Raw genomic sequence first — 26,603 nt, 5'->3', positions numbered from 1 at the left:
AATCATAAATCATTTAGAACACAAATAAATATATATATCTATAAAAAAACCTTAAACATAGTAAACCCTAAATAGAGATTTCTATTGAAAATATTAAATAAAATAAAAAAAATATACAAATGAATATCTACAATAATAACCAAATACAAATACATATGGGGTTATTAAATGCTCATATCAACAAGCAAAAAACAAAGTTTGGAATGAAATAACACAAATAATCAAGGGATTATTAAACTCACCTTTTAATCTAACCTAGCAAGTCGATACGAAAGATGTTGAAACCATGTCGAAATGCAGCAAAAAATTTCACGAGAATTGCAACAAGGGGAGAGAAAATATGTTGAGGGTGCTAGAGGGAAAATGGTTATATATGATTTAGAAAGCATGAAAATGTATGCAAGCATGTAAATTCAGAAACAAAATAAATAAAAATGACTTTATATATGATTCAACAAACATGTGAATATAAAAAAATTCACATGCCAAAAATTTGCCTAGATCAACCCTTATTTGTAGATCTCCTTGATGATTAGTTACTTAAATGCGATTGACGCAGTTCTATGCGAACTTCATACTATATATATAAATTTAGTAGAATATTTGTAAAGTTAAATATGCTTCAGTTATAGAAAATTCACATATTTTGTTATGCAAATTTTATATTATATATACGATTTTAGTAAAATATTTGTGAAGTTTTTACAAGTTGCAATTATAGAAAGGTTATAAATCTGGTTATGCGAACTTCGTTTTATATATGTGAATTTAATATAATACTTGAAAAGTTTTTAGTGAGGGTTTGCGATATACAGAGAACATACCGATATATCGTGCAAACTTTAGGAAATTCGCTTATGCAAAGGTTATCATTTTGAAGCTGAACATTTGCAAATTTGGACATTGGGCAGATTTCAAAACTTGTAGGGCATTTCTAAAAGTGTATCATTTTTGCCATATAATACAATCATTTTTTTTATTTACATATTCATGATAAAAACTAGTGTCAAGAATCACATTTTCACGAAAATCTCAAGAAAGGGAAAACCTCATGATATTTTTGAAAATTCTCGTTTTGAAATCTTATAAAATTTCTGTCATATATTTTAATATAAGTTATATATAATATTAGAATATTTTTATTGTGTTTTTTTTTAATCCAAGGAAAAAACTCTCAATCACCAACCGCACATTAGCTGCGGTTGGTAAAACCTTGAGATCTTCCGTGCCCTTGGGGAGTACACCCAGCTTGCCCTAGCGGAGTACACCTAGCTTCAACCTTGCGGCATACACTTGGGAAGCGGATCAGGTCATGCTAAACATGAGCGTTTTTGCTCATGCTGACATCGTGGCCATCCAATTTGCATTTTAAAAAGCTCAAAAGTCAACAAAACCACGTGGCATTCATCCAAAACGCAAACAGACGGCCACGATGTCAGCATGAGCAAAAACGCTCATGTTCAGCATGACCTGATCTGCGCCCTGCCAGTTGTAGGTGAGTTTCAAACATGTGATGTCTTTTCAACATGGTGACATTAACAAGTTGCTCCTAAAAGATGAGGAGAGCCCTTCTGGACAATTTTTATTGTTTTAGTATTCTAATAAAATCATGATATTTTAAAATAAGCGATAATTTGAAATATCATTCTTTTTTACAATGTTCTATAACTTTGAAAATATCACGATATTCTTAAAATATTAACAATATATGTGACTTGGATTAAAAGCAGATTGTGTCCATTTTCAGTGCGTCTTGTATATTCACAGATGCCTAGATCCAATCTCAATCTCTGCATTTTTAAGGGTGTCAACGGGTTGGGTTAGACCCGGACTGATCCGTAGCAAACAACCCTATAGGGTCAGGGTTTGGTGATAAATAAGAAGACCCTATTAAAATCTGGATAGGAACCGAAGGGTCAGATTAATACACGGAGTTGGGTATGGTTTGTGAAATTTTATATCAGACCTGGGCCCGACCCAAGTTCCCATTAAGATCCACACCTTTTTAATGTAAAAATGATAAAAAATATTATTTTATCAGGTATGGTTTGGGTCTGGTTCATGTAATCCTTATAGGATCCATGCATGGTTTCTCTTATGGTAGGTCCGGACCCGGTACTAAAATCTCAACATAGTTTGAATCTGGTTTCACCTGGCTCCGAACCAAACTCGACCCGTTGACACCGCTATCTTCCTGATCTTGAATCAGACCCACTTTTCAAAATGAGGATATGTTTCAGGTCAAACATGACCTGACCCGTTTCTCTTTATTATTTTTTTGTATCTCCTACGGGTGTCAACGGGTCCAATTTGGTTGAGACTCAGACCTGTTCGCTATTTTTGGGTATGGTATCCGGTTCAAATCCGGGTTTAATCATACCCACCTTAACAGACATCATACCTAGACCTGATAAGAACTACATGAACCAGACCCGGGCCACACCCTGTAAAACAATATTTTTATCATTTTTAAATGGCAAAATTGTGGGTCTTAATCGGAACTCGGGTTGGGACCGGGTCTGGTATAAAATTTCAGAAACTATACCCGAGTCCATGTATTAATTGGACCTTCGGGTCCGGACCCGGATCTGCTTATTTATCACCATACCCGGACCTGTTCACACCCTAGTAGCTCCCCGCCGCCATAGAAAGATGAAAATAAGAGGAAAAACAACAACAAAAGGAGTGTGAGAGAGAAACCCTCGTACGTCTCTCTCTCGTGTTACCATCCATCGGGCTCTTCTTCTCCATTTGCCTTTTTGCTCATTTGCATCTGTGCAGGTTTTCTCTCTCTCTCTCTCTTTGTGATGAATTAGTAAATGGTTATTCGTTTAACAAATTTGCTGTTGCTGCGGCTACTTTCTTGGGTTTATGCAGTTTATGTTCTTCTTGCTTTATATGCATTGTTTTTTTATCCAATCTCGTTGATTTTGTTTTGGTTTTAAGATATCTATTGCACTTTTTCCCCTTTTTGTTGTTGTAGTTTTGGGTTTCTGTTGTTTGTTGTTGTTGCTTCTGTGGTTACGACATCGGCTACATTTTATGTTATTGGGTCTGAGGGTTTTTGGTGGCGAGCATTTTCACTTTAGGGTCGCGCTCCCGGATCGAATTTGTTAAGTTTCTTTGCGGTTCCTGGGTTGTGTTTGTGTGTGCATTCATATGGATAAGTTGGGGTTTGGTTTTTGATGAAAATGTGAGGTTGGTTGCTGTGGGAATTTGATGAGTTATGCGCCAACTGAAATTTGGTTAGGTTTTTAGTGTTTTAGGGTTTTGGATGTGGCCAACAATCGCCGTGGATTCGAATTCTTACTTTGAGGATTGAGGGGATCTGTTAGATCTGGGGCTTTAGGGTTTTGATCTTGTTGGGTTCTTTCTGGTTGGTGGGTTGGTTGCACTTGGTGGGAAATGGAAGGAGTGGCTACGCCAAGTCTGGTTTTGGGCTTATGGACTAAGTGGAGCTCTTTTTAGATGCAGACCACTAAGTCTACGGTTTCATGGTTTTGGGTGGTGCCATGGGAATGGTTATTGATGATTTTAGGATTCACAGGAAAATTCACTTGAGAGATTTTGGGTTTTGTGTTGCTAGGGTGTTGGTGACTATGGTTTTGATAAAATGTTATGAGGGTAAGAGCTGCTGTCTTGCGATCTGGATTTGTAGTAATAATCTCAAACTTTAGCTGGCTATAGGTTCTTAGGCTCGACACAAGGTTTAGATTTTCATGATTTTGGCCGCACGCTAGATAAAGTTTATGTTCTAGATTCTGAGGGTTTCAGATTTGTTGCATGTTGTGTTGCCATAAAATATGGGATTGATAATTTGGTGGGTTGTCAACTGAATTTCAGTTTAGTTATTTGAATCAGGTTTTAGGAAATTAGAATTAGGATATTGATTTGACTTCTTGGTTTTTTGTTGTCCAACAGGATGCAAATGGTATTCCTGATTTTGTCTTGCGGTCACGGTATTCTCAGTTTTCCTTTGGCCTGTTGCTTGTGTTGAGTTGGTGAAAAGCTGGTCTGATTGTGAAATCCGTTTATAAATTCTCGTTTCTATGATTTCTTGGTTAGCAATTTTGCATTTTTGAGTATAACATTGTAACATTTCTCTGTTCAATTGCTCTCATACTCCAAACCCCTGCCCGCCTTTTTCTTGGTAGCTGTTTTCTCAAGTGATGATGCAACTTTTACCAAGTTTAGATGGTTTGTACTTTGTAAAATCATGTTGCCAAGATCTAACTTGTATTTGAATTGATGTAATTTGTTACTAAGTTCAGATGTTTTGCATTATCGTGTTGCCAAGATCTAATTTGTATTTACCTGCGGCAGGGTGTCTGTACATCATCTTAAAGCCTCTGTGTCTCTTCCTTGAGTTTGTTCCTCGTTTTTTCTAAAAGAATTGGACACCATTGTTGTTTGGGCTTCTTTTTATGTGTTTGAATCAGTTCTGAACTCTACCACATCTTAGTGATTCACTTTGAGGCAGATTTATAGTGAAACTTGGGCACTAAGAACTTCAGGAATTTGGATTAATTATATACTTTGATTTATTGGGTAAAATTGACGCTTCCCCATGGGTATAATAGATACTTGTCATAGAAATTTCCCTGCAATTTGCTACTCTGCAGATCTTGTGGATGGGCAGCCTATATATGTTTGTTCAAATTGTCTGCCTGCGAAGGCTATAAAATTTGAACCGGCAGGCCATTCTTTTCATTCTGCTGCACTTAAAATTCTTGGTTTCTTCAAAGATGAAGAAGCAGATACTGATGACCTGAGTTTGTTGGATGGAAAAGGTCAAGATCGTACACCTTATGCCGAATTTTATAGCAGTAAAGGTATGAAAAAAACTGGTGCCGTTGGTGAGCAGCAAGATCATTATGCTCTCTTGGGTCTGAGTCATCTGCGATTTCTAGCTACTGAAGATCAGATACGCAAGAGTTACCGTGAGACTGCTTTGAAGTATCACCGGGACAAACATGCTGCTCTTCTTCTTGCTGAGGAAACTGAAGCAGCAAAGCAAGCGAAAAAAGATGAGATAGAAAATCATTTCAAGGCCATTCAGGAAGCTTATGAGGTTCTGATCGATCCAGTCAAGAGGCGTATTTATGATTCCACAGATGAATTTGATGATGAAATTCTGTCTGACTGTGCATCATCAGACTTCTTTAAGGTATATGGTCCAGTTTTTATGAGGAATGCACGGTGGTCTGTTGTTCAGCCAGTTCCATCTCTAGGTGAAGATGGTACACCACTGAGTGAGGTTGATAAGTTTTATGACTTTTGGTATGGCTTCAAGAGTTGGAGGGAGTTTCCACATGCAGATGAATTTGATTTGGAGCAAGCTGAGTCCCGAGACCATAAAAGATGGATGGAGAGGCAGAATGCTAAACTCACTGAGAAGGCTAGAAAGGAAGAATATGCACGCATAAGAACACATGTTGACGATGCTTATAAGAGGGATCCCCGAATACTCAGGAGGAAGGAAGAGGAAAAAACAGAAAAACAGAGGAAAAAGAAGTCCAAGATTCTGGCTAGAAAGTTGCAGGCTGCAAGGCTTGCTGAGGAGGAAAAGCGATGGAAAGAGGAGGATGAAAGAAGAGCAGTTGAAGGTGCATTAAATCAGAAAAAGCAAAAGGAAAAAGAGAAAAAACTATTGCGGAAAGAGAGGACTCGCTTGCGAACGCTTGCTGCACCAGTTTTATCAAAAACTTGCTTGGTTTGTCAGAGTGATATCGAATGCTTGTGCATCTCTCTTGAGACAGATCAGTTGAGGCACCTCTGTGATGAATTTGAGCAAAAGGTTGGCATCAACCAAGCAAAACTGCTCAGAGATGCACTGCAAGGAGATAAGGCAGATGATGGCAACAAATTACAGGAGAATGGTTCTGTTGGGCCTGGTCCAGTTGGTAATGGAGCTATTCCACCAGTTATACCTAATAGACCGTTAAGCAACGATGAGAAAAAAGAGAAACCTTGGAGCAGAGATGAGATTGAGCTGTTGAGAAAGGGGATGCAGAAATATCCAAAAGGAACATCACGGAGGTGGGAAGTTATATCTGAATACATAGGTTCCGGTAGATCAGTGGAAGAGATTCTGAAGGCCACAAAGACGGTCCTTCTCCAGAAACCAGACTCTGCAAAGGCTTTTGAGTCATTTCTGGAGAAGAGGAAACCCACACACTCCATTGCATCACCCTCAACAACTAGTCATGAGTCTGATTCTGTGCCTGTTAAAACTGAAAATAGTGCATCACATATGGAAACTTCAAATGTTGGTCTTAAACAATCATCAAATGGTGAAAAGAGTTCTCAGAGTGTAGAAGTTGGTGTTACGAATGATGTTGCTAATGAACAAGATGTGTGGTCAGCTACTCAGGAAAGGGCACTCATTCAGGCTCTTAAGACATTCCCTAAAGAAACTAACCAGCGTTGGGAACGGGTTGCAGCTGCTGTTCCTGGTAAGACAGTGAATCAATGTAAAAAAAAGTTTTTGACCGTGAAAGAGAGCTTTCGGAGTAGGAAAAATGCCTAGTGATTAGACCAACATTGCCTTGGAAGGAAGATTGTTCTGTTTATTAGGGTTGATTCTCTTTTGGGTTATAGTCGGATACTTTTGGCAGAACCCAATTTTGGAGTTGGAGAAGTGTATTTTCGTTAGTTTATGGCATTCTTTTTTTGGAAACTTTTTGCATTACAGGATTGGAAGCTCATAGAATGGATTTCTTTGTGCATCGATGGAGTTGAATTTTGGAGGTGGGTGTTCTTAGCTGTCATCAGCTGTTGTGTGGTCTATGCTCTTTGGTAATTCGTCAACTAAGCTGGACTGATAATTTCATTGATGGGTGCGAAAATGGTGGTTGATGAATTGAAACATTATAAATGCAATATTCATCTAGTTATATATGCATTTCATTTTATTGTATAAGCGTTCGTAATCTGTTGGCTAATGAAGAATCATTTTTGCCCTGAAAGTTATGGCTTTTACATTCTTAATCAATATAAATTCATTCTGTAAAACTGTTGATCTTTTGCTGTTCACTTTTTTAGTTTCTTGTCTGAATTTTGCTTCTGTTTGATGAGATGCATTTTCATCTAAAGGCTTCGGTTGTTTCGTTCCCACCAATTAGAATAAGAATAAGAAAAAGACCCCCATGGGAAAGGCATCCCATGATGGAAATGGGAAAGCCATTCCATGCGTGGGCGAATGAATTTTTGTATTAAATGCATGGTCAATGTGAAAAGAAACCTTTGTTTGACTGGTTTTCGAAAATAGAGTTGGCATGTTTGTTTCACCCCAATAAGAAAATGGGGATTTGGGTTTCATAAGTAAATCCCCATTTTCATATATAAAATGGGCGAGCCTTAAATGATGAACTATCTTTTGTTTATTGTCAGTAAAAATTGGCGGCCACAACTATATCCTTCCAATTTTTGCATGATATACTTCATCTAATATCATGAAGTAAACTTCGCACACTGGACTTGGATATGTCCTGAGCCTGACTCTTGTTGGTTGGGGCAAATATCATTTGCTGTTTTATCCTGCTAAGCAAGAATAATTTTGGCTGACTTTTTTTGATATTTACATGGAGAAACCACCCTCAGGATCAGAGACCTAGCTGCTCTTTGCCTGCCTTATGGTCGCTGTCCTGTCAATGTAAAACTCTGCGAGCTTACCCTTTTCTCCCAGCTTGTCTCCATGCTTCAGCTTGTGCAAAGGGTGATGTCCATGAGATTTGAACCTAGACTACCTGCTTAGCGGCTTAGGTCCCATCTCATTACGTCCAACCTCTTTGGGGCATAATCTTGGCTGACTGAATTCTAATTTCTGCGGAATCAAGAATTTTGATTGCTTCAAGAGTCGAATGAGATAGCTGTCCAGTTAGATTGCAGGATGCAATCTGTTCTGATCTGAAACAGCTAAATACATGGGGATTCAGATCTAAATTGGACTAGGAACAGCTAAAAATTGCAAAACCCCTCATCCTGGTCCAACTCATTTGCATCCTTAGGTTGCACTATGATAGCTGAGAGGTCTTAGGTTCGAATCCCATTTGGGCATCCCCTAACTCTACTATAAAAAGAACAGAAGTGCTTCTATCAATGGTATCGAACATACAAACATGCACCTCTGTATAATCCACAGAGCGAGTTCAAGTTCGGATCTGGATATTAGCCAAGCCTCATATAAGCAGATATAGCAATCATTGTGCTCCACCTTGACCAGATCTAAATTGACATGTAAGATAATGGGTCTCGGAACTCCACAGAACTTGGACAATTTTCATATCTTTTTTCAAATGTTTGTTTGGTCTCTGATCTGGAAGCCGCGTTTTTAGGATCAGCATTTTTGGATCTTCCCTACATGGACTCGAGTGCTTACTGAATCTGCACACATTGGATTTCAATAATATATTTAGTTGAATTCGGAAGGACAAAGAACATCCAAACCCAACCTTCAATTGCCAAAGTCCATTCTGCTCCACTGTCTGCCATCACTCCATCGGACCCGGAAGGATTAGAGGATCATTTCTCCCCAAATCTGACTAACTATTGGATCTCTAACCCGGACCCGTGCACTGACATCCAACTAGGATGACAAAATATTGTGATATTTTCAGAAATATCGTGATATTTGTTGACCATCGAAAAAGATAAAAACATCTCCATATTTTATAAGTATCACAGTATATTTTCTTTCTGAAAATGTCGTGACCTAATTTTTTATCAACCATGTTTTAAGATTAATTTTCTATCTTTTCAATATTTCATTTTTATTCATTTACCTTTCTCATTTTTCTTAAATCTATTCAGTTCATTTGATATTTTGCAGATATAAACATAAAAAACAAATTTCTTGCGATATCTTTTATTTTTTTCGTTTCTAAATGTGCATTCAACAGCTGAATTGGGACAAAAGCTAACCGCAGTTAAATCCCATCAGAGAATTAATTTTTTTTTATATACTTGGCATTTTATCAGAAAATATTGGCTCAAATAAATAATATGCATAAAAAGAATAAAATAACAACTTGTATAAAGTTATAAGCAATACAGTTTTAAGGAAAATACCATGAGCTCAAGGGGGGTTGGCGTAGTGGGGTAGGGCCTTGACTGCTAGACAGACAGTCAAGGTTCGATTCTCATGGGCATCGCCCCTTTGCGCAAGCCAACACATAACATATGCCCCGGGTCTGGGGTCCTAGCCTCGGAGTTAAATATGTCGGGCTGAGCCAGCGTGACCAGGTTTACGCGGTGATATTTTGGATGAAAAAAAAACAGCAATATTTTCTGAATATCTTGATATTTTGGATTGTGTAAAGACAGAAGATCTCGAGGTTCTATATCGTTTAACCATCTTTTAAACAATCTCACGATATTTGTCATTGTCTCTTTTATAGTTCCACTCACAAAAGGTTAGGATTCGAAACAATTAAATAAACGGGGATCTGAATCAAATTTGGATCAGCTAAAGATTGCACCCCCCCCCTCTTGGATCCGACCCGTTTACACGTTATTAACAAAAATAAAGGTTTTTAGTTTTTTTTTTATATATTTATATGGCTCACAGGATCAGAGACATGGTCGTGACTCGTGCTGGCTCTGCCTATCGTACTCAAAGATCACTGTCCTATCAACATAAGATTCTATGAGCTTACCCTTGATCTCAAAGAGTTACCGCGTCTTTGGTAAGGGTAGGCAACCCGATCGGCCAAGCCGACCTGCCTTGTTATGGGCTGGGTTTTTGGCCTGGCCCCTAGGTACCAGGTCGAAACCCAGCTCGTTATATACTTAGGCAGGCCAGGGCCAGCTCGATTGGCCTGAATTATTTATTAATTTTATAATCATATAAAAATATAAAAATTAACTATTATATAATAATTTAGTAACTAGAGTTATTTACCTAATTAGTTATTAAAACTATGTTAATTATTACTATTTACAAATAAATTTGTACCGGATCAGGCTGGACCCAGCCAGTTTCCATTGGGCCAATAGGCAGGGCTATGGGCTGCTCTTCAAACTCAAGCCCATTAATAATCAGGTCAAAACCCGGTCCGTTAGTGAACAGGCCACGTCATCTCCTGACCGGGCTGCACTTAAAGCCCGGTGGGCCGAGCTCTAAACGGGCCACGGCCGGCCGGATGCCCACCCGTATGCTTGTACTTGTGCAAGAGATGACGCCCACGAGATTTGAACCTAGACCGCCTGCCTAGCCCCATCCCACTACGCCAAACGCCTTTGGCGAAGGGGCTTTTAGCTCATAAGCCGGTTACTGTGTTTCTTCTTCCCTCTCTTCGTCTTCTTCCATTCTTTTCTTGGCATCCAAGTTTTCCCAGAGAGAGAGAGAGAGATGAGTAGCATAGGGACGGGGTATGACCTCTCGGTCACGACCTTCTCTCCCGATGGACGCGTCTTCCAGATCGAGTACGCTGCCAAGGCCGTCGACAACAGCGGGTAATCTCTCTTCCTGGATTTCTAGGGTTTTTAGGGAGGTTCGGAAGACTCGAAGCCTTTCCCAGCCTGTGAATTTGGTTGGAGAAAGTTTTTCCCTTGATTTTGACTTGTTTTCTTGGTTATTGTGTTGGAGATTTTTAGGGTTTTTCTTTTTCCGATTTTATTTTGCTTAAGAATTGTATTCGTAGATGTAATGTTACTCCTTTTTCTATTGTCTTCATGATCACCTTCGCAGCTTAAGGATAGATCGCTGATTTAAGCGTCGCTTAAGCATAGTTTCACTACTGTCGCTCTGTTGATATTAACCGGTGTTTGATTTAATTTAAATTCCAATTTGGGTTTATTAACTGAATTTTGTTGCAGCACGGTGATCGGAATCAAATGCAAGGATGGGGTTGTCATGGTAAGGCCTCTTGATTCATCATTGCTTCTCTGAGTTCTCCTGTTTTGAAATTTCTCTTTTAGCTACTGTGTGATTCTGATTCGATTTTTGTGGTATTGGAATTCCCCCCTTCTTTCCTGATCAGGGTGTCGAGAAACTTATAGCATCGAAAATGATGTTGGAAGGGTCCAATCGGAGAATCCATTCTGTTCATCGTCACTCTGGCATGGTATTTTAGAGAGAGTTTCTTTTCGTATTGTCTTCGCCGCTGCTTCCTTCCTGTGTGTTGTATTTCATTGTTTGATAATTTTAACTGTTTTTGTAGTCTGGGGATTGGATTTTGTCGCTTCGATTGCTCATATACGCACATATGCATGCAGCAGACATGAATAGTTTTTAACTGCCCCCAACTCCCCCCCCCCCTTCGATTGCTCATATACGCCCATATACATGTTTGCTTGTTTTCTTTGTTTATATAGCGATAGGATTGTGTACATTGGACACAGGTGAAACCTTGGAGCTTTTCATAATAAGTTGATTCATAATTTCATATATAATTTCACCTAAATTCTTATGCATCACTTATACCTAAGAATTCACCAAAACTCATGCCTTGTATAGTCTGTTGTGTTTGAAGTTTGAACACATTCTTAGCATGAAACAATTTCACAACTGTGTGGTTCAGAGTCTTCAGACCCACAGTGAAATTGCCACAAAAATTTCTAGTTTTCCTCCTGTTTTTACTAATTCTAAATGATCTGTTACAGCCAGCAGTGCATTTGGGCAGTTAGGATGACCTTGTGTAAAACATAACCACATAAAGACTAACATTAATGAGAAAGTCCAATTTGGCCTTGTTTGATATTTTTTTCATTCTCAAATGTTTCTGCTATTCAATACAGGCTGTGGCTGGATTGGCAGCCGATGGAAGACAGATTGTTGCTCGAGCCAAATCTGAAGCTACTAGCTATGAGAAGTATGTGCTTTATGTCCACTGTTTTCGGTGAATGATCTAACAATGCAGTTAGCTATTTTTATGTGTGTTTGTCCACATGTATGTTGAAAAATTTGTATTGCTTGCATAATTTTTATGAAGTGCAAATGCATGAGTAAAAATCTCTCATGGACATCACTTCTTTTTCGTTTTTTTTCAGTTTTCTTATGACATTACTGCACGATCTTGCCAACATTTTTTTCTTCTTCTCCATAATGTGGCGTATACATATTATTTATGTCAACCTGAAAAAGAAAACTGAATTAGCTTGACAAATTCTTGCACCAACTATCAGGATATTCCTGAAAAAGTATTGTTGAATGCACATAGCCTTCTTGCCCACAGACAGATAAATAGACACAAAACACAGACACATACTTTTGCTTGATTTTACAATAATCTGTATTTATGTGTGGGACATTGCAGCGTTTATGGTGAGCCTATACCTGTCAAAGAACTTGCAGACCGTGTTGCCAGTTATGTGCACTTATGCACACTCTATTGGTGGCTTAGGTGGGAAAATTTCTGTTGTAAAAGTTGATTTTGCTGACTACAGTGAATATTTGTTAATAAATTTTTATGCCCTACAACTGATGCAGGCCATTTGGATGCGGGATAATCCTTGGGGGGTATGACAGAGATGGGCCACAACTTTACATCGTGGAGCCATCAGGAGTTTCCTATGTGAGTATTGTTTTCCCTTGTAAATTTTCAAGTACCGCATGGACATAAGCCTTTCACTTTTGGTTTCCCAGTTATATTCTTTTTAAGTTCATTGATTTCAGGAAGACTGATCACTTGAATTATATGAGTGTAATTGCAGAGGTACTTTGGTGCTGCAATCGGAAAGGGCCGGCAAGCAGCGAAAACGTATGGATTTTCTTTTTTATTTGGGCAATCAGTGTGGAATGCCATACACTTTCTGCTTCTTTTGATCTTTTAGCTTTGCCTTGTTTGATCTGATGATTGAAATGCATAATTTCAATTTTTTATAAATCACTGAAGATTGATAGGGCTGAATATTTAGATGTCTCTTGTTTTTTCTGAAATCTCTCTAGATCAATATTCTGCCACTGACATTGTTAAGTTGATGGCATGGGCAGTGAGATTGAAAAGCTGAAGCTATCTGAAATGACCTGCAGGGAGGGAGTTATTGAAGTTGCTAAGATGTAAGTTCCCTTTTGCGATTTCTTGTAAAAGATATCCTCTGTCATTGAGATGATACATGAAACTTTACCTCTGCCATTGTTTGGAATTTAAGTTCCAAACCTTGCTGACAATGAATTTCTTTTTACGTCCTTAACATCTTTTCTTTTTTTGGGTTTTCCTGGGAAAACAGGACATTCTTTTCTGTTCCCTCTTTTAACCCTTATATCACTTCCAATATTTTCGTTTGCCTTGAATCTTATTCAGAATTACAATGAAGTCCTTTTAAAGATTTAATGAAAATTTCCTTGTAATTTTTATTAAGGATAAAGGAAATAACTTTTATTGTTAAATTCATGTATATATTTCTATATGTATGTATGTATGTATACGAGTATGTATATTCGTGCCCTTGTATCCTAATTTTTATCAACTCTTTGAATCCATGTCATGAACGCAAGTCATATTCATATCCATGTGCCATAGGGTATGATAAAAAATTGGAGCATCATGTCATCATTCTTTGTTAATTTATTGGCATACTGCTATTTTTAGGCAAGGGGAAACAAAATTACTAGTACATGGTTACTTGCAAGTCATGTAAATCTTGGTACAGTGATTCATGGGTTATACTTATATCACATGGATAAGAGTCATGGGTTACAGTTTGAAAATTGTTGAAAGAGGAACGTGGGAAATGCAGGAAACTGACTTAATTCACATGTATTGTTAAAGTTTGAATCAAGGTGGTTGAATTTAGCTTCTTTTCATCACATAGCTGAAAAATGAGCGTTTTAATGTCAAATATGCTTGTACATGTGTCCAAAGACTAATTTGAGGAGATTAGATCAGGAATCTTTATGCTAAGCTTTGCCAAAAAGAAGCAAGAGCAAACCATTTCTCTTGGTGAGTTTGCTGACTGGTTTTGCTCACCATATATGCAGATTGTACTGGATGCTTAGTTATCTTGCTTAGGTTTATAAACACTGATTTGTCTCACCAAAATTCAATTCACCTTTTGATAATTTACACTTTTTGTTTAGGTGACAGCTTGTAAGGTAGCTTTCTCTTTCTAATTTTCTTCTTGATTTGCCTTCAGGGTGAAAAAAAGAATTTTAAAACCTTTATTAATTTCTTCTTGATACCCTGATATATTATGCACCAGTTAACTATAATTGCATTATGATATCAAGAAAAACTTTCTTCATAGAAAAAAAAACCCAGCTAAGCATAAGAGCATTAAAGCCAATTGTGTTCACATCTTTCCCTTTGATCAATCCTACCTATCATGATCTGTATTTGTGGTATCATGTTTGTATCGTAGTCATTAATATCGGTCTTAGCCAAGGTTTTAAAACCCAGTGACTCGGGACTCGACTCGTTCTTTATTGACTCGTGACTCGGCGGGTCAACTCGGTGACTCGGACCGGGTTTTATTAACTTTTGATTTTAAAAGAAAAACAAATTATAATTTGTCTCAAACCATGTTTTTCAGTAAACAAGAGATCCTTGGGTTGTGTTAAGGCATGTAATCACTGAAACTGGGAGAGAGATGTGACTCTTTCTTAGGTTGCTTTTGAACTGATAACAATTGGCATAAACTAAATTAGCTTGGTTTTTGCTTGTATTACTTCCTGGGTTTGTCATTTTCTAGTTAAACCATCCAATTAAAAAATGATAGAATCCTTTAACTGCAATTGTTTGACAAGGGAGATAAGTCGTCTACTTGCTATATCTTGAGCTTTTGACAATGGTTTTATAGCTAAAGCTTTCATTAACAGGTTTGCCGAGGTTCATAGAGAGCAGTGGCATTGAAAAATGCATAGGCTGATCTCTGCCAGACTATCTCACAGGCATATTCCCAACTTACCAGTTACCCTTGTGTCATGCCCCCTTATACAATATTCTTAATGAAAAAATTGAACAACGATGGCATGCCATGTGTCCTTTTTGTTGTCCATGTGATCATATATAAGTGTACATCTTTGACAAATGAACAAAGGTCATTAAAAGCAACTAATGCTGTAGCAAAAAACTCTAGGATAGCCTGCTAAATAGCCTTCAAATTTCTTTTTTAGACAAAGGACTATGGAGTAAGTTGAAGAATAACTATGGTGTAAGTTGAAAAATATGAAGTAAAGTGGCATGACAAAAATTCTCGAAAGAGATGCAGCATATAAAATCCCGGTTGTACACTCCCAAACAGAGCTAAAACTCTTTTCCCTATGAACACTGGCTCCTAATGTTGTTTCTTATGAATTAGCGGGATTTTTGTATTTTGATGGTTCTGTGCATTGTCAAGCAATCAAGAACTTATGTGAAGCTCTGTTGACATTTGTCTTATTGGTAGAAATTTATGGAAACGTTACGAATCCTCTCTTGAGTGACTTCTAGCTACTGGCTACCACAAGGCCAATTACCAGTTTCCAACATATACTTAGTTCCTTAATTTTATGCTTCTGATAATACATGATGAATATTATAGTTGATTATGCTATGATAGTGATACCTAGTACCTGTTATGAAGTTAACACACACATACACACAGGGAAGATCCAAGAGCACACATACCACAAATCCAATGAGTACATCAGTCCACCAAATCAGGCACTACGGGCACAAACACAAGGACCACTAAGGACACACTCACAAGAGACCCTAAGGGTCTGTCTGATTGCTTGTCCAAGATTGGACAGACCCTTAGAACATAACAGACAAAACATATGTTCTATCTGTAACAACCGTACTTTGTCCCATGTTTGTTTCAACTCAAATAAAAAATCAAATTTTAAACATCCCAGAACTCGCCCAAGTTAGGCCAAGTCAAGCCGAGTCAGCAGCCGAGTCTTCGCAAACCGAGTTTGCCTTGCTGGGTTAACTCGCTGGAGGGCCGAGCCGAGCCGAGTCACCGAGTTGACTCAGCGAGTTTTAAAACCTTGGTCTTAGCAGCATCTCGTTGACAAAATTTCTTGATAGTCATAAGATTGTCTATAATTTTTGGTCAAATATCAGGAAACTCTTAATTATATGATTGTCTATACTTTTTGGTCAAATAACAGGAAACTCTTGGCATTTTAAAAATTTTAATCTAAAAATAATAGGCTTAATAGCATGTTATTTTTAAATGTAAAAAATCACTTATTTTTATGTCATGATATTTTCTGAATATTGTCTATATCTGTGCTTACGGTTTGTGCATATATTGTGTGCATTTTCAGTCTTTGAGTCCTTACAAAGTGAGTTTATTTCCTTTGCAAGGGATGCAACCCGAATATTGAGCCATGTAGTTTGAAAAATTGTGCAAAGAAGTTACTAGGTAGATTTCTTTCGTGTACTAATATTCTCTGGGTTTTGAAACCTCTTGTGAATTCTGTACTTTTGTGTTTCCTTTCCTTTTACGCGGTGGACTTCTTCTATCATGAAATTATTATATAAAAGTTTTTATGTTCCTTTCTCTGATTGCAGTATATATAGTGTGCATGATGAGGCGAAGGACAAAGCTTTTGAGTTAGAAATGAGCTGGGTATGTGATGAGTCAAACCGCCAGCACCAAAAGGTAATAAGCACCAAATGTAATGAAAGGTGAATAAGCTTGTTTGATCCATGTTTTTGATGCCTTTGTGTTTCTGTATTTATGATGCATCTCTCGTGCTTCTAAATTTTGCTCATAGGAAAGTAATGTTTGTGGGAGCATACTGAGTGTTTCAATAACCTGAGAAATCTGGATCTTGTTGAGAATGGCCTACTTGGGAATAGTATCGTATTCAGGATTTTAAACTAGCCCTTAAGATTTGAGGAATTGGGGAAAAATTGATAATTATGGGAGGCACCACATGCTTAGCAATGTTTAGCTTCACCAAAAGAAAAAAATCTGTTTGCTAGTTGATTTCCAGAGGGAACTTAGCTTGGACTCCAAGTTTAGATGCAGTCTTAGTTTTGTAATTCTGAATGTTATTTATTGGGCTGAAAATTGGATTTGGTTTATTTTTGTGCATTGGATCCTTGTGTATGTTTTGAAGAATACTCTCAAAATCTTTCTTTTTCAAATGAAGGATGTTTCTTTGTTAGCTTTCAAGTCCTTGGATGAGTATTCATAATTCGGTGTACACATCATCATCAAGCCTTACCCCAACTACATGGGGGTTTAGAATTTATCTTATCAAGTGTACGTCAGTGTCAAATTGGTTGCTACTCGCCACAAGATGAAATTAGAATTGACACATTTTGGCTGTCTAGGATGTAAAGATAAATGTAATATCGTGGTTTAGTTATTGAGGTATACTTATCAGTGCTTCCTTTGTATTTGTTATTCTTTGTATCCTTTTTGTTTTTTAGGTATACCTATTAGGTATTTAATATTTAGATTAAGTATTCTTAAATGTATGCTTGTAAGGTTAGAATAGGTATTTTTTAATTTGCATTTATATGTTTATTTTTTGTCATTATAATGACTAATATTTTTGGTCAAACTGTTTTGACCAAGCTAGCCATTAGGACTATGCCTAATGGTTAGTGGGAGGAGGTCCAACTTGCTGTTAAGCTAGTCCTCTCCTTTTCTCTCTCTCACTCTCTTATATAAAGGGTGTGTATGTGTGCGTTTAAGAGGATGGATGTATATTGAGTGCGTGTGCATGAGTGTTGTAGTGAGGTTTTTTCTTGTATATTTTTTTGTGTTTATTTCACATCTAAAATATTTAACTTTTTATATTTTGTTTTTATCTTGTATTTGCATGGCTTATTATATCTAGCCAAATGCATCATTATAATGCATTTGGTTTTTATCTATGTTGTCATGTTTAGTTTCGTGTTTCGGGTTCCATGCCATTTTTGTGACATAGGAGAATCGTGTGTGTTTATATAACCATTTTATTCAACAATGAATTAAATGCCTGGGTACTGTCATATGAAATTGCAGGAATGAGCATGTATTACATTGTCCTGGATTGTTCTTTGATCTATACTACAACTCTCCTGGGTCTACCAATAATTTGAAGTGTGTATTTTCACCTTAGATGGGATCCATTTTGACTCCAATGCCGTGACAACCCAAACTTTGTTGTTTGTTTATTATAAAGTGGGGTTTTATTTCACATTTCAGATTTCTTTAGTCCATATCACTGTCCCATGAGCTCATTTACCACTAGATCTTAGTATTAACATCACTATGATATGTAGCAACCTTTGACCAACAATGTCTCAATTATTTGAGCTTGTAGTTAGCCACTGAAAAAAAATTTAGTCATTGAGTTTTTCATTACGCAACTCATCAATCATTTGAGATGCTTCCGCTTCAATGATTTTCAATTGCTTTTTATTGTATGAGAATGTATTGAGTGATAACTTATTCAACCACGTATCATTTGTACAAAAAACAATTCTACTGATCAATCAATGATTATATAGTTTATATGACATACTAAGGGTTCGACTTTTTAATTGCAAATTGTGCATCATTTCCATCTGTCATTATTTGTCCCATGTCATCAGTTCTTCGTCCTATCCTATCGTTTCAGAGTAATCCTCATCCGACATAGTATAATCATCATCACCATCCGATTATCTGCTAAATACATAATCACTACTACCACTAATTGGTTGTTAAGATGCACAAATTAAATCAAAGAACTTCATATTTATCTCTTCATTTGCTTTCATATATGCATCATTTTTGTATTTTCAAATTTCATGATTAACCATAAAAATAACACTTTCATCATCACACATATATCTCAACTATAGATTACAAAGTCTAACAACTTGTACTTAGTTATGTCATCCACCCTAAAAGCCTGAATGGTATATGTATTGTTGCAGTGAACATCAATAACACTGGTTTACTGACATAACTCTACATCCTCTAAAAACATCATGTGATCATGTATAACATTAATTTGTTGGTGAAAGTTGTTCATTGCCTGCACATACAACATCTATATCCCTAATTGGTTGTGACAATTGCGTGCCCTCTTGTTAATGTAGACACCCCAATTTTGACATCGTCATTTCATGTTAGGAGTCATATATTAAAATCTAGTGTTTTTGGCCCATTTCAAAGTTATGCCAACTTCAACTTCATTTTGACATCCGAAAAGGCATTCACCAGATTTTTGTCTAAAATATAAATTAAACTAGAGGATCTTAACTTTTCAACAAGCTACAGGGCAGAACCGATTCCCCGAAGGAGCTGATCTGGTGGGGCTTCCCACATGTGTTAGGGCCCCACCCCACATGGCATTAGTAAGTTACTTCATATCACATCTCAACTGGGATAAACAATAATGACCACAATAACGTGGACACTACATGTTTCTCTTTATCAGGGTGTCCATCTGGTTGTTTGGATATCATTTTCTCCATATTAGTAGAACAAATAGGGATGAATGAGGCCAAGTAGGGAAAGTGCAACCCAAATGGTCGACCATCAGAATTCTCTGGCAAGTTTTCTTATTCTAGCTCCATAAAAATTAGAGTTGTATATGTGCTTGTGGGATTTTTTCAGGAAGCCTGGATGGTCCTCTGTGTTAGTCAGTAATGATCCCTGCCTTTCCTTTTGCATTGGCCAATTGTTTATAGAGCTATATACGTTTTCTTTTTAGTTTTGGTTCTATTCCGAAGTGCAAGCTCTGTCATAAAAGCTTGCTGACTCCGACTGCATCTGTTTTAGCTGTTGTTAAAGTCAATAAACTTGCTACTGGCTTGTCCATGTTGATCCAGGTCACAAATGTTGGACTGTCAGCGTGTCTATTTCGGGTTTTTTTGTAATTAATCAAATCACAATGTATATCTGTTCATCTTCTGTTCGTTCCTTAAGAAAGTAACTGTATATGCCTAGCCATGGAACTGCCACTTATATTTTCATGGATGGTCTTTGTACACAAAAGCGTCAGTTGCTTAAGCATCTTGTTCCTTGCATGACAGTTTTGGTTTCTTCAGGTTCCTGATGATCTGCTAGAGCAAGCAAAGACAGCAGCTAAGGCTGCCCAAGAAGAAATGGATGCTGATTAATCGAGTTATCCTCTATCACCCCTCCTTTTTGCAAGTTATATTCGGATAATGCTCTATGCTGCCAAGTAATTTTTTTCACGAGTGAAGAAATTGTAAGAATTATGTGATTTTAAAGAAACAATTATTAGATCTCGAGTTCCATTGCTGCCTCATTGTCATCATCAACACATATTAGTGTTCTATAATCGTGCTTTGAAAGTCAAACTATCAGAAAATAAAATCCAAATCCAAGTAGTTTATTTTGCATGCGAATGTACATCAAGGAAAAGATGGAAGATCTGCCAAGCAGTGTACTGACCTTAGGTCAAGCCTAGATCTTATAATGCTATATATGGTGAAGACTAAAGACCTAGATTGGAGCAGCATCAAACCCATTCCTTCTATTTGGAAGGCTACCGTCATGTTGCATCAGCTGCCTTTTTGTTTCATTGTTTCGTTTGGAGGCGATCTTAGAACGGAGACCGTTACGGGGAGCTTTTGGAAGCCTCAGAAACTTGTTTCGGAAGTGTGAAACAACTTTTTATGCTTCTGGAAAATTTATGTGAAGCTAGCTTTCAAATCGAACTTTCTTTATTCTGAAAGTCACGTTAATTGTATTTTCTTTCAAGATCACGATTTTGTTAGAAAACCTATATATTTTTGGTAAGAGCACTGGTTAAGGATGGCAGGGGAAAAGGGGGACCCGCCCCCACCTCACTCTGTTTGGACCGGGGATGGAGGACATGAAATGGGGATGAAGGTTAAAATCAAAACCCCTTTGGGGATGGACTTACGCTTTCTCCTGCTGTGCCCCTGCCCTGCCCCCGATCCCCGTTAGTAAAATAACTAAAATGCCTTTAGAGATGGCAGTGGACCGGGGAGAAACGGGGCTCCGCCCTGCCACGTCCCATATGAACTGGGGATGGAGGTTAAAATCAAAACCCGTGCTGGGGATGGAGGGTGAAACCTTGTCCCCGGCATCGCCCCCGTCCACTGCCATCCCTAGTTTTATAAACCTACCTCCTTGCTTTGTTGCTTCTTAGTCTTGCAGTACTTCATCATCCCTAACGCTTCATGCTTCACACAATAATATAGTTATCAGATAATAAAACCTATTAGACAAGACTCCAAACATCAGAAATATCTCGTTAGAATTCTTCAAACTGTTGCAATCATGAGTATGTTTGTAAAATGTATCCATGCATGGAGATGTAAGATGCAAGTATGGAGGTGCTGTCTGGATCTTAATAATACAAGGCGAGCAATGAATGGCAATTGTTTATATCAACAAAAAACTTATCAGTCGAGTTTGGTCATCCTCTTGGACAGGATTCTGCTCGATGAGTCCAGACGCCGAGGGACAGACACCATGAACTGAGGAGCCTTCTTCTGCTTTGGGGGCCTCGAGAGCAACCTGAATATCCAGACTGCCAAAAGGGTCGCCTCCAATGGTGCCAGCCAGTAAACAAACAGGTGCTCCTTTGCGCTATGATTTCCCAAGGCATATGCCCATCCAGCTGCCTGTGATCACCATGCATTGTTCAGTTTCAGATTATGAGCTGATAAGAAGCTATCATCCTAACGTTTATCTGTATAGAAAACCTAGATTCTTCTGGAAGGTCCTTAGACTGCGTGTCCCAAAACAGACAGTACTTACAGAGGCAGGGTTCATTATTCCTCCTGTTAAATCTGAGCCCAAGATTTGGAGAGCCAGCTTGGAGACGCTCTGGATCCATGTCTTCGTGTAGAAATTCTTGGGATCATATTTTGTGAGCCCAAGTGAAACACACACGATTGCGAAAGTAAGAAGCCCTTCTGTTAACGCCCCTCGATGAATATCAACGCTCAGGCGAGGGCCATAGGCCACCTGAGGAAAGACTCTGGTGATGAACCTAACCCCCACTATGGATCCAATCACCTGAGATAAAATCAAAAATTGAAAAACCAATCAATCACTGAGATGAATCAAAGATGAAAAACTCATCACAGTGTGCCCATGTCACAAGGACACGGGTAAAAGGACACGAGATATGCCATTTTTGTGCGGTTTTTTTTTTATTAAAATTAATATACAAAGGGACACGACACGAGAGCAAAGTTGAAGAATCCATGTGACATAGCAGCGTGCAGTGTTTTACACCGCAATAAGACAAAGGAAATAATTGCCCAATATGATTACACCAAATTACATTCATAATATTACACAGCAAATATCTAGTTTTAAATAATAATAAGTGAAGGATATTTGCTCACAATTTTTCCAGTCCCAACCGGCTAAAATAAAGCATCATACAATCCATATCCACTAAAAGTCAACACTGCTTATCAAAACCTATGTAACAAATACCGGCGGTGTGTTTGAAAATATCGTAATTTTGATCGCGATATTTTGTGGTATTGATACAATCCCACAAATAACATGACATTTTAAACAATCACCTATTCAGAAAACACATAAATCACGATATTTCCATACGACAGAATATGAAAATATCGTCATATTAACCTGTATTTAGCTGAGAATATCGTCATTTTGCCCCTCCTCACATATTCTGAAAATATCGTCATATTAACCTGTATTTAGCTGAGAAAAGCTTGCATATTTATAATTTTCCTTGATATTATTTATACATATTTTTTATTTTTATAATTTACATTATAAACCTTGGGAAACAAAAAGTTTTAATTCAGTGAGAGATTTTCTGTTGCTGAGAAAATTCCCATAATGAGATTCGTGAGATTGTTCAGAACTATTTCGCCATAAAATATCACCACCTTGAAAGTTCTTCATGGCTCCATACAGATCCATTACTCATCAAGCACCCAGTTTATTTTGTTTCCAATTACATTACAAATCGCTATTTGTTTGTAACGATTATACACATTTTCATCATCCGTATCAATTACTCGGCAAAAGAACCGAAAAAAAAAAACACTAACTTTTGATCGCCGAAAGCAAGAAATAACTAACTTTTAATTACCAACAGCTAGAAACAAAAGATCTAAAACTCACAAGTTCCCACAAACGCCCAATTCATCAATAAACTTAGAAAAATGGAACCAATAGTAAGAACCAAGAGAAAAAGCCATAAATAACAAGACACCAACGTTTGATCGCCAACATCGAGAAACAATTAACTTTCAGATCACCCCGAAATAAAAGGATTAAATTAACAAGCACCACAAAAACCCATTTCATGAATAAACTTAGAAAATGAAATTGCGAAACCAACAAAGAGAAATGGAAGAGAGAAAAAGAAAACACTAACTTGGGCAGGAATTCTGGCGGCAATGGTGAAGAAGAAGGCATCCCAATTCTCGGAAATGGACCTGGCCAGAACCGTCAGGGGGTTGTAGGAGCCACCCTTGCTCACCTTCCCCAGCCAAGCGAAGAAGAAGAGGGCGCAGAGGGAGAGGAACCCCTTGAGCAACTCGCCGCTGGGGTGGTGCCCCAAGCCGAGAACCCCGTACACGAACAGCTTCGTGAGCGCCCCCGACCACACCCACACGAGCGAAATCACGAAATCGGAGGATACCAAACGGAATCTCTCCATCGGAGGACGGGGGTTTCTCTCGCTTCTGGCGTGGACGGTGGGAGGGGCAAAATTGGAAACGGGAAGGAGTGGGGGAGATCGGAGCCTTTTTTTTTTCTGAATGAATGCGGACAGAATAGATCCCTTTTGGTTTTAGAGCATTGGGTTCTCTTTAGAGATTGACTTTTTAAAATGGCGAAAATGCCCTCGTCAATGATGATGATTCATGGGAAAGAGGAGTTTGAAAATTCCGTTTTGGGTCGGACTCTTGGAGGAGTTTGAGAGGAGCCACCGCTAAGATCCAAATTCACTTTTTTACGTGTAATCAAATTCGGATATCTATCAAATGTGGATACATATGTTGGATTTGGTAGCAAAAAACCAAAACTATATCCGCATCGGCTTATAATCGGATATGATCTCCACTTATCAAATGTGAGTAAATGAAGTTGGATTCGTTCGGATACCGGGTAAAATTCGATCCATTGACATCCCTAGAGGCTTCTCAAACGTCGGATCTCAGATCGAGATCCCTCGTATAAACGAGAATGCGAATGAAATCCTGAATACAAGAACGGGCAGGGGAGGGTCTGTTTTCTGTTCCTTGGATCTCAAATTGGAGGATCCCCCTCAAATCTTAAAAGGCTCACACCAGGTCCTCAGCTTTGTCAAATCCTTGAATCTGAGATCCTAAAGATAGCCCCAAAATCATGCATCACCAGTTCAAGGAGGGGAGGTTGGGGTTTTTGGATCAAATGATATTGAAAATCACCATTGTTTTATACGGGACGCCAAATCCCTCAAAATTCTTATTACTTGCAAGCCAATCACCTCAACCATCTACACTCCATGGTACAAAAGATATATAAAATATATTTGTAATAGTTAATCAGCCTATATGAGCCAGCTGAACCTATTTCATGAGTTCGAACGAGCTCTTTATGAGCTGAACATGACCAAGCCAAGAGCAACTCATCTCGTTTCCCAACCCTAACTCTGACAGGGCCCTCATTCAGTCATTTGGGATGTTGTGTAAGTCTGGAAATCTCAAGTGGGCCCATGAGTTTTTTATTTTATTTTTCTGAGGGATAATAAAACAGTTTCATTACCTCTCAATTAAGGAATTACATGCACGATCATGGGTCGAAGAGACTTCGACCATCAGAGCAAGTGAAGGTTAATTAGTCTCAACATCCACACAACATAGTGCACACCTATTTGGAAGGTGAAAGCCCCATTTATGCATATTATCATGAGTCTGCAACTTGTTAAGGGACAGGAGCCAAGCAAGAACCTTCGATCTGGGTGTTGGCCCGCACCCCCCCAGATGCATTCCTTCGGAAGAAGGGAAACCCCAGGGTTCGTTAGAGAAAAATAACAGTAGGAGACCCAGTACATCCCATCCCTAGAACACCACCAGCACACCCCGGTTGGCATCGAAGAATCCTCCTGAATGCGATCAAGGAAGATTGTGCCAAACCTTAACCCAAGAGGAAGCCGGGTACCTCCGGGCAGGAAAGGAACGGTGAAGTGCGTCCCCATGAATGCCATTATTCACTAATCAGATTGCAGAGATCAACCTCCCTCAACCACTTTCAAACTTGAAGGGACTACGTCCATTAAGCCCCTGCGCCCACACTATAATGATACAACTATGATGTGAGATGGATCGGGGGAAAGCGATGCCAAAAATATCATGAGCCTTGTGAAGGAACTGTGTCGACACACCTCAAATCACTTGCGAGACCACGTAAAGGCCTCGCCGGAGAATAGTAGATCGAAGAGGTTCATCTAGTTGATGAACTGTAGAACCAAGATACAACATGGGTATGTTGCAATCCTCCTGAGAGAGAACTGCGCCACAGATATTCCATAGCCCCATCTTCATTGGAACTTTCTGGCTGGTCAAGAAATCCTGGATGACCTTCGAAGCGGTGAGCCTGGAGCGGTGGAGATGGGACCAGAAGGAGAGCGAGCTGATTGTTTCTCCTGCCTGAGGTTGGAGATTGGTGTGTTAACTCGGATGACATTACTTCTAAGGTCATCGATGACCGCTTGCTTGCCAGGTTCTGATAGTATGATGCCCAAGCGCTTGAGCGAGTATTCGAATAAAGATAACGAGTGCCTCGAGTCCCAGAAGCAAGTTCGATTAAGGAGAGGACGAGCTACAAACCAAAGAAGAGGAAAAGGGAGGATCCTGAAACTAAGTCAAAAGGGCACCAAAAGATAGCCAAGGTCAGCCTTGCTCTACTTTCACAGGCACTTTAGGCCAGGCAAGACAAGATCCATTTACTAAATGGGCAGGGGCAGTGCCTAAGATCAGGAACTGGAGTGAGATTTATTTTTGTGATATTTTTGAAGTCTTTGATTGGTCCTTTATCTATTATATATTGATCCATCTATCATGTGTTATATCCTAGCAATTTTAAACTTATGACAAAAAAAAATCAAGTTGATAAACCAATCATCCGCTGTACTCCCACAAAGGTTCCGCTCCTCCGGCTTAAGGTGATCAAGTTGAAGGATGTTGCAAGTTTGATACTGGGGTGCGTGTTTATTATTGCAGGGTTGAAGCTAACAAGAAACCATCTCTATGGAAGAGGGGAGTACCTGTGGAATTTTATGCCACAAAAACTGAAACAGAGCCACAGTCAACGTGGCACCTCTCGGCCGGCAACGGAATTTGTCTAAATCATAACGGCAGTTTCTCCTTGTTATTAAAAAAAAGATCTGGCCAACGGGGGGGCTCGGCTTGTCTGGCAGGAGCAGAACCTATGATTGTATAACTGTTAGGGGTCTGCCTAACCCCAGCTTTCTCTGTAAAAAAAAAAAAAAATCTGCCAATTCTCTCTCAAGTCACAAAATATTCTAATCATGAATTTTATTAAAGTTTAGTTGGTGATAATAACTGTGGATTTACCACCGAGGTGGTATCCCATGTAAGCGGGGTCCTGTGCCAAGCTGAAGGCCCATTAGAATCCCTCTACCACGTGGGGCTTAAGAGATATCTGGTAGGGGTGGTCTGCCTAACCCCAGCTCGCCTTAAAAAAAAAAACTGTGGATTTAACGTGTTGCCATACTACTTGATGATGATCTCATGTAATTTGGC

At 38.5% G+C, this 26,603-nt stretch overlaps 3 protein-coding genes across 3 annotated transcripts; 2 read left to right on the top strand and 1 right to left on the bottom strand.

The window, feature by feature from the left end:
• Positions 1 to 4,440: 4,440 nt before the first annotated feature.
• On the top strand, positions 4,441 to 7,014 carry LOC149836453 (uncharacterized). Its single transcript, XM_090005354.1, has one exon. The coding sequence runs from the start codon at positions 4,568 to 4,570 to the stop codon at positions 6,527 to 6,529; it is 1,962 nt and encodes a 653-aa protein (XP_089861480.1). The 5' UTR covers positions 4,441 to 4,567; the 3' UTR covers positions 6,530 to 7,014.
• Positions 7,015 to 10,287: 3,273 nt separating this feature from the next.
• On the top strand, positions 10,288 to 20,127 carry LOC149836452 (proteasome subunit alpha type-3-like). The gene is made up of 10 exons (XM_090005355.1): positions 10,288 to 10,455; positions 10,819 to 10,858; positions 10,983 to 11,066; positions 11,740 to 11,813; positions 12,258 to 12,344; positions 12,431 to 12,515; positions 12,655 to 12,701; positions 12,935 to 13,000; positions 16,443 to 16,533; positions 19,911 to 20,127. Exons 1-10 carry the CDS (start codon positions 10,352 to 10,354, stop codon positions 19,980 to 19,982), a joined length of 750 nt encoding a protein of 249 aa, XP_089861481.1. The 5' UTR covers positions 10,288 to 10,351; the 3' UTR covers positions 19,983 to 20,127.
• A 949-nt stretch (positions 20,128 to 21,076) lies between these two features.
• On the bottom strand, positions 21,077 to 23,604 carry LOC149836451 (putative aquaporin SIP2-1). Its single transcript, XM_090005353.1, has 3 exons — positions 23,231 to 23,604; positions 21,619 to 21,879; positions 21,077 to 21,482 (listed from the first exon to the last, which is right to left on the bottom strand). The coding sequence occupies exons 1-3, from the start codon at positions 23,513 to 23,515 to the stop codon at positions 21,261 to 21,263; spliced, it is 768 nt and encodes a 255-aa protein (XP_089861479.1). The 5' UTR covers positions 23,516 to 23,604; the 3' UTR covers positions 21,077 to 21,260.
• Positions 23,605 to 26,603: the final 2,999 nt, after the last annotated feature.

This window comes from Nuphar pumila, chromosome 5 (assembly GCF_984573655.1).
Source record: "Nuphar pumila chromosome 5, dmNupPumi1.hap1.1, whole genome shotgun sequence".
Lineage (NCBI taxonomy): Eukaryota > Viridiplantae > Streptophyta > Magnoliopsida > Nymphaeales > Nymphaeaceae > Nuphar > Nuphar pumila.
Note: the sequence above shows the minus strand (reverse complement) of the source record. Positions and strands in the feature narration are given on the sequence as shown.

Bases quoted from the DNA above. Each gene is read 5' to 3' on its own strand.
- LOC149836453 (XM_090005354.1), top strand. From the start codon at position 4,568: ATGGGTATAATAGATACTTGTCATAGAAATTTCCCTGCAATTTGCTAC.
- LOC149836452 (XM_090005355.1), top strand. From the start codon at position 10,352: ATGAGTAGCATAGGGACGGGGTATGACCTCTCGGTCACGACCTTCTCT. The intron at 12,702-12,934 runs GTATGGATTTTC...TGGCATGGGCAG, and splicing joins GGCCGGCAAGCAGCGAAAAC to TGAGATTGAAAAGCTGAAGC. The intron at 13,001-16,442 runs GTAAGTTCCCTT...CTCTGATTGCAG, and splicing joins GTTATTGAAGTTGCTAAGAT to TATATATAGTGTGCATGATG.
- LOC149836451 (XM_090005353.1), bottom strand. From the start codon at position 23,515: ATGGAGAGATTCCGTTTGGTATCCTCCGATTTCGTGATTTCGCTCGTG. The intron at 21,880-23,230 runs GTTAGTGTTTTC...ATTTTATCTCAG, and splicing joins CCGCCAGAATTCCTGCCCAA to GTGATTGGATCCATAGTGGG. The intron at 21,483-21,618 runs GTAAGTACTGTC...TGGTGATCACAG, and splicing joins GAATAATGAACCCTGCCTCT to GCAGCTGGATGGGCATATGC.